This window comes from Eulemur rufifrons, chromosome 19, assembly GCF_041146395.1.
Source record: "Eulemur rufifrons isolate Redbay chromosome 19, OSU_ERuf_1, whole genome shotgun sequence".
Lineage (NCBI taxonomy): Eukaryota > Metazoa > Chordata > Mammalia > Primates > Lemuridae > Eulemur > Eulemur rufifrons.
Window position 1 is genome coordinate 38,895,136 of NC_091001.1, and position 12,997 is coordinate 38,908,132.

The 12,997-nt window shown below is 42.1% G+C and overlaps 1 protein-coding gene across 1 annotated transcript in view; it reads right to left on the reverse strand.

The window, feature by feature from the left end:
* IL18RAP (interleukin 18 receptor accessory protein) overlaps nucleotides 1-12,997 on the reverse strand; it is a 31,970-nt gene that overhangs the window by 4,213 nt on the left and 14,760 nt on the right. Inside the window, exons 4-8 of the mRNA XM_069493853.1 lie at nucleotides 8,897-9,044; nucleotides 4,829-4,894; nucleotides 3,244-3,367; nucleotides 1,286-1,437; nucleotides 14-151 (exon numbers count right to left, since the gene is read on the reverse strand). Coding sequence (XP_069349954.1) covers nucleotides 14-151; nucleotides 1,286-1,437; nucleotides 3,244-3,367; nucleotides 4,829-4,894; nucleotides 8,897-9,044 — 628 coding nt within the window. The remainder of the gene's footprint in view (nucleotides 1-13; nucleotides 152-1,285; nucleotides 1,438-3,243; nucleotides 3,368-4,828; nucleotides 4,895-8,896; nucleotides 9,045-12,997) is intronic.

Below are 12,997 nucleotides of genomic sequence, written 5' to 3' on the forward strand. Positions count from 1 at the left end.
GGGGTGACCTTACCCCCGAGCGTCTCGTCCTTGCTCTGGTAGGTTCGGTACAGCAGCGCTATTTCAATCCAGTGCCTGTAGAGCAGCGCGCTCGCCGCCAGCACGCCCACCAGCGTCACGACGGTGCCCAGCAGGAGGTATAGGAACAGCACTGGGGAAACACGGCAGCCGTGAGCAGGTGCAGAGGCAGCAGTCTTGGCCAAGCACACTCAGGACGCGTGGCCCACCCAGCGCCCTCTCCTGCCCCATTATTTTATCAAAATCACTGCCACTGGCAGCAGTTCTCTCGAACCTGGGAATGTTTTAAATCACATCTTGAGGACTATCTTCTAATAAACTCTAGATCCAGGGGAACGGGCAATTCCTGACCAGCATGACCTGGGAAATACATTGTAGCCAGTTTATTTATTTTCCCCCTATAAATTTCCACACAGCCCATTTGCATCTCTCGTACTGTATACTGTAAAGTATTTTCATGGATTAACATCCCTACTAAGTTTAAACCTCCTGAGACCTGGAGTCACCTGTGGCTTACCTTTGCACCCTCCCTGGTACCCAACACAGGGCTCCCCTTCACACCCCCAGTGAGGGAAGCCACCTCTATAGAGCATCCACTACAGGCCAGGACCAAACTTTGTCTGGCTTGAGCCTTACACACATTCAAATCTGCTTGTACTATAGTTGTCTATTAATTGGATGAGGGAATGAATGAATGATATCAACTTCATCTCTGGGCATCTTCTTAAAGCAAGTTAAAAGCTATTTCTCACCTGGAATTTCTACTCCAGCGTTTTAAAAGGCTACGGTCTGTGACATACACATATCATTCTGAACACTGAGCAAGATTACTCTTTCTCGCCTCCATTCTCCATCCATCAGAACATGAATCCATCATGTTCTCTGGATTTGGAAGCCAGGAAAGGAAAATAAGAAAGGGAGCTAGGTCTTAGCACAATGCATGCCACAGGGGGCATGCCCCGTGGGTATCTGTAGAATGAATGAATGAGTGAGTCAGTGAAAGAATGACTGGTTTTACCAACACAGCTGCCATATGCGGAGCATTAATTAGTTAAGAGGACCAGCTCTGGATCACTAATATGTAATTTACTTGTCATCTGGCTTTTGTCAAGGTATTAAATGGGTTAACACAAACAAAGCGCTGAGAACAATGTCTGCATCTGGAGAATGTTAATTGCTATCATTGCTATTACTATTCTTTAGGAAAGTTCCTCCCCTCTCAAGTAAAAGTGGTTGCATATATTCTGGGACAACCTTCCAGGCATACCTCCTTTCTTTTCCTTCAGTTGGATGGTCTGGGTCGTGTTCCCGATGGAGTTCTGGGCAAAGCAAACAAACTTCCTGTGAAGATCACTCCGAGTAACTTCCTCCAAGATGATATCACGCTCAATGACTTCGTCCTTTAGAGTGGATTTAATACTGGGAAAAGAGAAAAAAAAAAAAAAAACCACCACATTCGTTTAGTTACATAAAATAGCATCCACGTGCAGCATTTGGAACTCTTATAAACAGCCACCAGTTTGGCTTTCAGAACTGTGAGATCTATAGTATAAGAAGATCCAGAAGAATGTAAGATGGTCAAAGAGGGCTCATTCTTGATTAAACTGATGACTCTACTAAACATTTACACTAAGATGTAATTTATTTGGGGGCCTCATCTGACCTTCCTAACTCTAAGAATTCCCCACAAGAACAGATAATAACAACACTGTAAGAATAATATTAAATATGTCTAATTCCTACCGAGGGTTTACTATGCACCGGGCACTTTTCTGAGCAGTGAATATGGACTCTCTAATCTCCTCCATTCCTCACCTCCCAGGAATCCTACAAAATAATGATACAATCATCCCAACTTAGCCAGCTACACAAAAAGGGCAAAGAAGGTGAGTGAGCAGCCTTGGGTCACATCGCTTGGGAGTGGCAGCCTGACTCCAGGGTATGTGCCATTCTGTCCCATCCAGGGAGTTGTGAGTCTTGGCATTTACTCATAATTTTGCCAGTCTACAATGTGTCTTCACATGTTTATGGGGACGATGTTTTAGGCTGTGTTGCTCTGACTGTGATAAGCATATCACCCTGCCTGTATCTGTCCCTTACAGTGACCTTGCAATGTGGACATTGTTATCCATGGGTGGATTATGGGTGGAGTGATGGAGTTTCGCTGGGGTTAAGGGTCACATTGCTACTAGATGGAGAAGAAACTCAAATCCGAGTGTGGGTGACATCAAAGTATACTGTCTTTGCCATACTCTCCTACTCTGAACTTTAATGTAATGTCAGGTTAAGATGGACACCAATGATTTCCCTGAACTTAGGAATTCTCATTAAATTTCATTATTGTTATCAAAATCTGTCCTTTATTTTTTGTAATGATGTATATTTTTCAAAATGATGTCATATTTGTTCATTGAAATGTTCCAAAAATCAGGAGACGGTACTTAATGCATAGATTCCTAGTTTGGGTGAGATCTTGGAAAAATGAGAGAAGGCATCCTTTAGCCACATGTCTGGTTGGGGATGATTGGACCCAAGCCCTTTGACCCTTCTGGGGACTGGAGACCAACTTTTTGAGATATTGGTTACCTCTGAACACTAGAGTTTTCCTTGCTATTGGTCAAAACCTCTCATCACTGATTCTGACCACTGAACTGGGTTATGGGCTCCAGAGAGCAACAAACTAAGTCTAATTTCTCATAATATATAATAGCTTCCAAGTACTTCAAGACAGAGAGCCAACCTCTGAGCCTCCTTTTCCAAGTTAAGTTGGTTCAACCATGCCTCATTCACTTCACATATTCTTTTGCCAGACTCCTTATAATGGTGCCACTTCCCTTGGACACTTTCCACACTGCTCCACGCACCTGGGACCCTGAATTCACCACATGCTCTGAGTGGATGGCACAAGCGACATGGGAGCTGGGGCTTTCTTTCCCAGTTGTTGGACGTGCTACTTCTCTTGAAGCCTCGGTCAGTATGTCTGTCTGCTTCATAGCTTGACTTTTAAAGCAGCCACATCAAATGTTGCTACAAATTGAGTTTTAAAACAACTTAAATATTTCATTTTGTGGCCCTTTTCACTTTGTATTTCTGTACTTTTATTTTCACCACTAATTGGTGCTGTTGGCTACACCGTCGACTCTGTGTGTGTATTTTAGAAGTTTCTAAAGGTGGAAGCTTCTCCTCTGGGTTACAGAGAATAGAGTCCGAGAGTTTTCTTCTTACCTTTTCACCTCAGGTGCTGAGACTTCCCGCTCCTGGTCAGAATCTTTGATGTACCATCTTATCACAGGCTTAAAGACCCTTTCAAAGCCAAATCTTGCTCTGCAGCTAATAGTTAAAGGCTTTCCTGAAAATGCAGAGGCCAGAGAAAACAGGAAGGCAGTGATGAGAACGCTTTGTCCTGTGCAGAGCGGGGGAGAGTTGCCCAGAAGACTGCTGACGGTCAGGTTTGCAGATAGAACAGTTGTGTCAGCAATAACGAACCACCTACATAGCTCTCTCTCAGAAACACACAAAACCAGGTACATTTGTCTTTAATGGGCAATTTTGATATCTCGACCATGTAACTGTGTGTTCATAAAATGAAGATGAGCGTGATCATGTCACTAAAAGTCTTGATAGAGACACTGGAAAACGAGGAGCTTCAGTGAACAGCTCTGCCTTCAACACCATTGAGTAACAAGGGGCATCAACAGAAAATGTTTTCCTAACCAATATTTCTATATTAAATGAAAATCAAGAGGTTATTATAACATGTAGTTTAAAGAAAAAAATTATTTAGGTATTCAGATGCTTTTCTGAACAATGCCCTAGGGATGAGCACACGTGTTATTAGATTTTCTTCTTTCTACCCATTTTCTCCACGAGGGTTACCCAGGTATGCTCTGACTCACACTTACTACCTAACCATGAAACGGTTAGGAACTCCACTTGAAAACTCATCGTTGCACCTTAATGTTTTTTTCACCAGTGATACCTTAAATTCACTAATCCCATCATATGTAACTTGATTATTTCAAATTAATTTATTTTTTTCCTCCTTTCTCCCTCCTTCCATTCTTGTGACGTTGCCCATATGGCTACTGCAATTTCTGCAATCAAGACAGGCCACTACTGCCACCTACTGATCTTACACCATAATATCTACTTTTACAGTTATTCCTACAAAAATAAATCTTTTATTTGCAGGTAAAAGAGCACTTATTTTAGTGAAACAACTGGCAATTGGTTTTAAATAGAGCAATTCTTATTTGGCTGTGTGGAAAGATATAGATGTTATTGAAATTGACAAAATAAAAGGAGACCACAGGGAAGTCACTTTCCTCTCTACCCAACAGAAGACACTACTTCGGAATGCAAATTGTTTGAGCAAGGCTTGTAGTATTCCACTGCAATGATTTTTAAAGGCCAGACCAAACATCATATTCATTAGGGTTAATGCTGCTCAAGTTGGTACATTTACAGAGGTACTCAATGGACCTAACCAATATACACCTGCTCCTGCAGAGAGTTAAGAAAGAATCTAAAATCTATCGGTCATATCCAATGCCCAGCCACTTAGCATACATTGTCCCATTATTTCTCAATGCAACTTCGTAAGATCAATGTATTGATACTTATTTTCAGATTTAAAGACTGAGGTTTAGAAGGATTAAGTAAATGTGCAAGGTCACAAAACTAGTCAGTGGCTGAGTCAAGATTCACACCCAGTTGTTTGACTGGAAAGGCCGATCCTCTTTTCCTTATATCACACTTAGACCTGCTCTCAGAAGCACATGTTGTTCAAGGATGATAAAGCACAGCTTACCAAGTTCTACTTCCAGTGTGTCCTGGATGGGATCCAGAATGTCTGGTTTGAGATTAGTGTCTTCCACTAAAAGAGGACAATAAAAATCATTATTTGCATTGAGAAACCTGAAGGTCTGCTTGCTGAAGATGTGGGTGCATGGCCACAGTTTGATCTAAATGTTTTGGATCACCCTTTTCAAATTTTATCCCTAATCCATGAGTCTAGGAACTCAAGTTTCCAGGTGAAAAGCTTGTCCCCAGAATGACTGTGACATCAGGTTACAGGTGTTAGTAAAACATCAGTTCTTGATTAATCTGTATTTGCCTGAGTGCCTTTTCTTCCTCACCAATCCTGCTCATCCCTTGCAGACTTTAGTCCCCATCCTGGTCTTCTCCTAGATTTCTTTTTGATGCCTTCTGGCTGAGTAATCCAACGGAAAGAAGAATCCACCTGAGACACTGTACAAGTCAAGCAGATCTGAGCCCACCTCCTCCATCCTTAAATTCCTGGTTTGTTTCAAAATAACGGACAGTCCAGCCCTTAGTTAACAATTTTACCCTTCAGCTTCCTACCACAAACTTTCCATTTGCGCTCACTGTCAATCTTCCTCCTGAAGGTGTCCTATCTCCTGATAAAGGAAAATTCAGGGCTTTTTTTCTCGATGTTACCCACTGTTACCTCTCAGAGACCTTACTGCAGTTACACCATCTCTGTCCTGTGTCTTTAACGCACTCACTCTCTCTCTCTCTCCCTCCCCTTCTTCCCATCAGCATTTATCCATGCTCAGAATCCTCAGTCTCATTGTATTAAAAAAGAGAAAACACCCTACCCTCTTCCTTCCATCCCTGCCTCACCCATTCTCCTTCGTTCCCAGCCAAATTCTTAAAAAGAGTTCTCTGTGTTCATTTCCTCCATTCCCTCACCTGCCATGCAGTCTTGTTTCTGTTCCAGTCATTCCCCTGAGACTGCTTTGGCCAAAGTCATCAGTGACACCCTTGCACCTAAATTCACTGGGCACAATTGAGTTTTTAATCTACTTTACCTCTCAACAGCATTGGCACTGTTGGCCACACTCTCTTCAAGACCCTTTCGCCGTTTCAAACCCATGTTCCTGTCCTCTCCTTCAACCTCTGTGCTCACTTCTCTGTGTCCTTGTGGGCACCCCTTCCTCTGGGCCTCTTTTGCACATCAGTTGTTTTCCCAGTTCTCTCCTAGTGCTCTTTCACTCTTCCTGCTCCCCCCGGGGGAGTACAGTTCACCCCTCCCTATGAAGGGCTGTGGTGCCTGCGATTTTCTTTCTCTGCATCATCAATTCCACCTCCTCCCTCCTCTTCTCCCCATCCTTCCCCTGACACACACTTGCCGACTTGTGTTCTCATACTCATGCTCTGGCTTCTTTGGGGATCTTCCTCCTCTCTCCCACCTTTCCAAGTGTTGGGATACTCCAGGGCCTGGTGCTAGACCCTTCTCTCTCTATGCCCACTTCCTAGGTGATCTCATTCAGTTCCTTGGCTGTAGGTATCATGGAAAAGTTGGCCATTCTCACATTCACACCAGTAGCCAGAACTTCAGCAGGCTGGTTTATCCAAATACCCACTTGTCGTCATGAGTTGGATGACTACAAGACCTTCCAGGCCTCATACTTAATCTCCTCCTCAGACCCTGTTTTTCTTCAGCATGTTCAAGCCTTATGATATGGTGTCAACATTTACCAACTTATCCAGGCCAGAAAACTGAAGCATCCTTGATTTTCTCTTTCGCCTATTTTCTACACAAAATCCATCATCATGTTCTGTTGGCTCACTCCTCCAGGCACTTCTTGTTACCTCTGCTAAGTCTACTCACAGAGCACCCAGAGGCATCTTTTAATGACAGGACCCACACCTGCTGCGCCCCAGCCCTGTGCTCTGTCAGCCTCTGCACTGACAGACTCAGGACATTGCAGGAAGTTTGCCTGTTTGCCCGACTCAAGACCTGGCTCTCATCCTTGGCTCCTCCTTCCCCCTTGCTCACTCCCATCACTAAATGCTTCCAGACAAGCCTCCTAACTTCACACCGTCTCCCACCACTCCCCAGTTCAGGTCCCCTCAGCAATTGCCTGCTTGACCTCAGCAACCTCCTGACTCCTCTCCCTGCCTCCACTCTTGCTCTTCAAACCCATTTTCTGCACAACAGACAGAGGGACCTACCTCCAATACGAATCTATTCATGACACTCTCCCACTTAAAACCCTCAGTGTCGCCCCATTGTTCCTGGGATGCAATCCAAACTTATTAGAACAGTGTGAGGTCAGTCCTTTTCCACACTCCCCCCCTCAGCTGACCTTCCTGCTCTTTCTGGATGGTACCACGCCCTCCTCCTTCTCCTGCCCAACAGCTGTGCTGCTCCCTCAGCCTGGAATGGCAGCTTCCACCTTCACTGAGCTAGCTCTTCTCACCTGGACCGGGTGGGCTTCCCCAGGTTTGGGTCCGGTGGGCTTCCCGTATGCCCACTGCTCCCCTTTCTCTCGCCACACTGTATTGCGGTAGCCTACTTCCCACCTGTCTGCTCCCCAAACGGTAAGTCCTCAGAGGCCAGATAAAGAGTTCAGGTACTCATTCTCACATCCTTAGCTCCAAGTCTGACACGTGTTAGATGTGCAATAAATATTTGTGTGGGAAAGAATAAATGTAAGAACGAATGCATTGATCAGGAAGACAGGAATGACGGCAGAGCAGCCTAGATTGAAATAGATGCAATAGATGCTGCCAGGTGTCCTTTGTGTCAGAGAAAAGCAGATTGTGCCACTGAGAATTTGAAGGGCTGAGTGATGGCTGAATAAAAGAACAATCACACATCACTTGGAGGGGACAAGAGATGCACAACCTGAACTCTAACCCCAACCCCAACCCTAACCCTAACTCTACTGGTATTTACATTCTAACTACTTTTTCAAGGAGCAATCTAATACATATGAAATCTGAGATAAAATAAAATAAAATAAAACGAATCTGAAATACTAGAGGGCGCAAGGGCCAGGAAGTAGGCAGGGTGTTTAACTTTGTCTTCGGGTGCTCCATGTGGTTTGTATGTTACAATAAAAGAAGAGGAGATAAAATTGATTAATATCTTTACTGAGAGCTAAGTCAACCACTCAGTAGCTCTTTGACACAAAGTATGAATGACTGGCTCTGTTATGTTTTCACTTCGTAAGCCATGGTTAAATTAATTACATCATGTAGTTTATTCATGCTGATACTTGTAGAACAACCCAAGGGAAAGGTTAGGGCAAAAATAGACAAGCCACAGAGAGAAATATCCAATGTGCCGATAGACATATGACAAGACATTTAACCAATTATTAGTCAGGGCAATGTAAATTGGAAGAAAACAAACAAACAAAAAAATCCCGTGTAATGCCAATCAAAAAGTCTGATAACACCAAATACCATTTGGGAATAATAGGAATCTGCTCATTACTGATGAGGGTGTAAATTAGCAAAATGATACCTTAGTATGATTCCATGTGCTTGTGACACGAAACACATTCCATAACAAACCAATATTTTATTAATAGATACATACATCTGTAGAAAAAACATAAATACACAAATGGGAAGGACATAAACTATAAGATGTGACTATACTGGCACAGAAAGGGCAAGAGAAGGAATAGGGCATAGACCTCAAGCTACATCTGCAATGTTTTGTTTCTTTGTGGAAAAAAAAACAAAAAAACAAGATTTTAAGCACATGGAAAAACATTAATGTGTTTAAAGCTGGTGATAGGTACATGTATGTCACTTAATATTTTTGTGTGTGAAATATATTTAATGTATTTTTCATTTATTGCAAAAGCAAATCAGAAACCAATGCATGGACAACCCAACTTGTGACAGCTTGAACATGGTTCAGAACCAAGCCTTCCCTGGGGGATAGGAACTGGGTTAGTGGGAAAACTGATGTTTGCCCACATTCAAGGCTTTTCATGACTACAAATATATGACTGTCCTTTTTTTTTTTTTTTTTACTAAGTCAAAGGAAGATAATTTTAATTTGTCCAGTTGGAGTTAAGATCTCAAATACTGAGACAAAAATCTCACTTACCAATGGTTCTCACTTGAACAACAGCTCTGACTGTCCATGAACTTGCGTTATCCGACTGAGTGTAATCACACACGTATGTGCCCTGGTGAAAGTCATAAACTTCATCCACTACCATTGGGTTGCTCCTTTGTTCAGAGAGTTTTCCATTCTAATCAGAAAGATAAGAAAGTTAAACAACTTTCTTTAACCATAGGGGTTTCGTTAAAGAAAAATTTTATGAATCATACCTATAGAAAAACTTTACAAATTTGAACCAGGGAGGAGGAAGATCAGTCTGAGAAAAGGGAATCCCATAAGCTATGAAGATATTGAGTTAAAAAACTATATTTGTAAGATTCTTATTTGAAAAAAGAGATATTTTCTTTTTCTTTTTCTTTTTCTTTCTTTCTTTCTTTTTTTTTTTTATCATCATAGCTCACTGTAACCTCAAACTCCTGGGCTCAAGCAATCCTCCTGCCTCAGCCTCCCAAGTAGCTGGGACTACAGCCACATACCACCACACATAGCTAATTTTTAAAATTTTTTTGTAGACATGGGGTTCTCTGTATTGCCCAGACTGGTCTCAAACACCTGGCTTCAAGTGACCCTCCTATCTCTGCCTCCCAAAGTGCTAAGATTATAGGAGTGAGCCACCATGAACGGCGAAGGGGCATTTTCTAACACAATTACATCATATGTAGAAATGAGGGAGCCAAACCTGATCAGCCCACAAAGAGCTACTTAGCCTAGGATTTCTCAGAGCATTGGCTCAGGTCCCTGAGAGTATTCTAGGAAGCTTGTTGTGTTCTAAGGGCTGACACCTAAATGAATTTAAAAAAAAAAAAAAGTGTGTGTGTATGTGTATATATTTTTTTCTGGAAACTGACAGATTGCCCATGTCTGAGGGTTATATATAAAATTTCCTCTTTAAATAAAGCTAACTCTAATAAAAGAATAATTTTTAGATAAAAATATTAAATAAACAGGTATGCATAAATAGTACAAAGAATGACTAAAGACGGAGAAACAATTATTTAGCTCACAGTGGACCTGAAGTCAAGGAAGAATTCAATGTGATTGTTAATCTGTCTCTCCCGCACTTAGAATCTATCAGTGACTCCCTGCTGTCTTTAGAAAAAAGTCTAAAATTCTTTATGGTCTGGTCTTGCCAATCCTCCTTCGTCTCCTTTGCTGGTACTGCCCATCTACCCACTTGCCATTCCCTAAATAACCAAGTTCTTTCCTGATCCCTGAACTTGCACATGTCTCCCACCACTTTTTTCCCACTGGGTAGGCCGCTGCTCAGTCTACAGCTCCAACTCAACAGGTAGCTCCTAAGGTGATAAGTCATCACGCATATCCCAGCAGAATTGGTCATGTCAAGCTCCCAAATAGTGAGCACAAACCATTATTGTGCATAGCCCTTTTGTAGTAATTATGTGTTTATGTATCTCCTTCTCCATGGTTATTGAGAACAGCCCTGGTGCCAAGGCATCTAGCTGGTCCTGAACCCACAGAGAGGAATAAACCCAGGTCCCTTCTCTCAGCAAGCTCTCAGTCTAAGAATGCAGGCCCTGAGTAGTAAGCCGTTCCATGGCACCACGCACAGCATGCGCAGGGAGCACGCAGGTGGCCCTATCTCAGCTCATGCGATGCAGAGATGCTCCCTTAAGGCTAAACAGAGCCTTGAATAATATGTAGGAATCAATCAGTTGAAAGGAAGTGCCATTTTAGGAATATTTGAAGCAAAGTGTGTACTTAGGAAACAAGGCCAAGGTGAAAGGGATGATGACCAAAGACGTGTTTGATCTTTGTGTCTCCAGTATTTATCAAGTGGGACAGCAATAGTAAGCTCTTTGAAAATGATGAGTGACTAAGTGAATGTACAATTGAAAAAAAAAAGGTTTTCGAGCAGGAGAGTCACACGTTCAAACATTTTAGAGAAAGGACTGGCAGCTGGTATGGAAATTCTTGTAAGCTTTAGCAAAGACTATCATAGTGACCTTTGTGTCAGCAGGGGCTAGGACATAGTAGGGGCTCAATAGATATTTTTTGAATGATTACCACTGTGCCAGTAATCATGTAGCCCCTGTGCTCCATGTATAATAATGTCCTATGGTACGTACGCTTCCAGTTTCCAACTGAGAGAACCAGGAGCATATCTCTTACCATTGTAGTTGGAAGAAAAGAGGTAAACAAAGAAAAAAATAAAATAATAAGAGTCTGTTATCTTACATAGATTACAGAGTTCTTTCTCACATATTATTGCATATGATCATCCAGAGGATTCTGTCTTGCTTTTTGTGGATTCTATTTCTTCCATTTTATAGATGAGAAAACAGACGTTCTGGAATTTGAGTGGTTTTTCTCTATATGACAAAGCTCATAAATGAGAGCACTGAGAATTAATCTAGCATTTTCTGGTTCTGAGTTTCATGTTCTGATTGAGGAATTTCCCTTCCGCTTTGCCTGCCGACTGGTAGAAGCAGGGATTCCCCCACTCCAAATCTCTGGTGTGGTTCCTGTGGTCCAAAAAGGACTTTCCAGTAGGTTAGCTAGGAGCCTGAGAGGAAGGCCAGACTTGTCAGAGAGAGGCAGCTGCAGGGAGGAGGAAGTAGCAAAAGGCCAGGAGGTCGGAACAGACGAGGTTAAATATTTGTTAGATGATCTCAAGGACCAAGAACCTTTCCAATGGAAGTTTAAGAGGTTGGTGAAGGGGGTGGGAATTCAGAAAAAAACTTTAAAGAACACAGTAATAGCATGTGAAGATCAGAATTTAGAGGGGAAGTGTGTAGTAAATCACATGAGAAAGTAGCGGAGAGGGGATGCAGAGTGTCATTAAGACCTCAGCTGAGTCACTGGGGAACATGGGGCATAACCACATGGACCTGGTTTCTTTTTCATAAAAAGGTAAGCATGGCTTAGTGCGTATCATTAAGCCTTTATGACGTGGAACTCAAAGGAAACATCAAAGAAAAGAAATTAGCAATTTATGTCAAGGATAATGGGAAACCTTCAGATAATACAATTACAAATGATCCTAGTAGGAAAGAGACAGGCTAATGTAACTGCACAGGGAGCTCTTTATTTTGCTCATATGTGAAGTAGTTGTGAACAAAACAGGGAAGGAAGAATATCCACCAGTGTGAATCTGCATGAATACTGTCAGTAAGTCCTAGAAAAAACTGAAATACGCAAAAAACAAACAAACAAACAAACAAAAAAAGGGCTGAAGACATTAGCAAGGACGTTTAAAGGTATGTGTGAAGCAAAGAGAAGAAGAAAATCATTCTTACTACTAGGGGCAGTTATGATGATATTATACTACAATCTCAACAAGTTCTTGTACTGCCAGTCAGTACAGCTACTCCTGGGAGCATCATGTACACTATATAATTCTGTGGGGATGGTGCTCCCTGGAATTGGGCAACGCAGAGGGGCTCCTAGCTGAGCTTCCACCACCTCATCTGGGAGGACTCCTAGGATGGACATTTCTAGTCCTGTCCTCTCTGAAGGGCTTCAGGTTTTCATGTCCATTTTAATGTGCCCTATCATGGACTCATGTGTCCAGATCTGCATACATTACCTCTCTCCCACTCCTAATTGAATTAATTTCGACTTTCTCTGGTAAATGACAAATGGTAAATTAGTAAACACCATGAATATATTTTGAGCCAGAAATACCCAAAACATTATAGTCATTTCTTTTACCCACCCTGAGTCAAAGCTTTAGTCTTTTTATTTCATAAAAATTTCACTAGCATCTGCCACCTTTTTTCTGTTCCCACTTCTAGTTCCCTGGATCAGAACTCACACTTGTAAAGTTCAAACACATCAAGAGGGTTCCAGTAACCATCTCATATGATCAACCCACAACCTTCATTTCTACTCTTGTTATACCATTCAAGAACTCTCTGCTCCATCATGCTGAGCCCTCATCATTCACTGAATATGCCCTTTGTTTTTTTGTTTCTGTTGCCTATGTTGCTCTTTCTTGCTAAGTATAGCAGCACAGTCTCTTGCCCCAATTATCAACTGAGAGCATTCTATTTATGCATAATTTTTGCACTAATACTTATCTTTTAATGGGAAAAGGGTACATTATGGAAATTAATGATGATG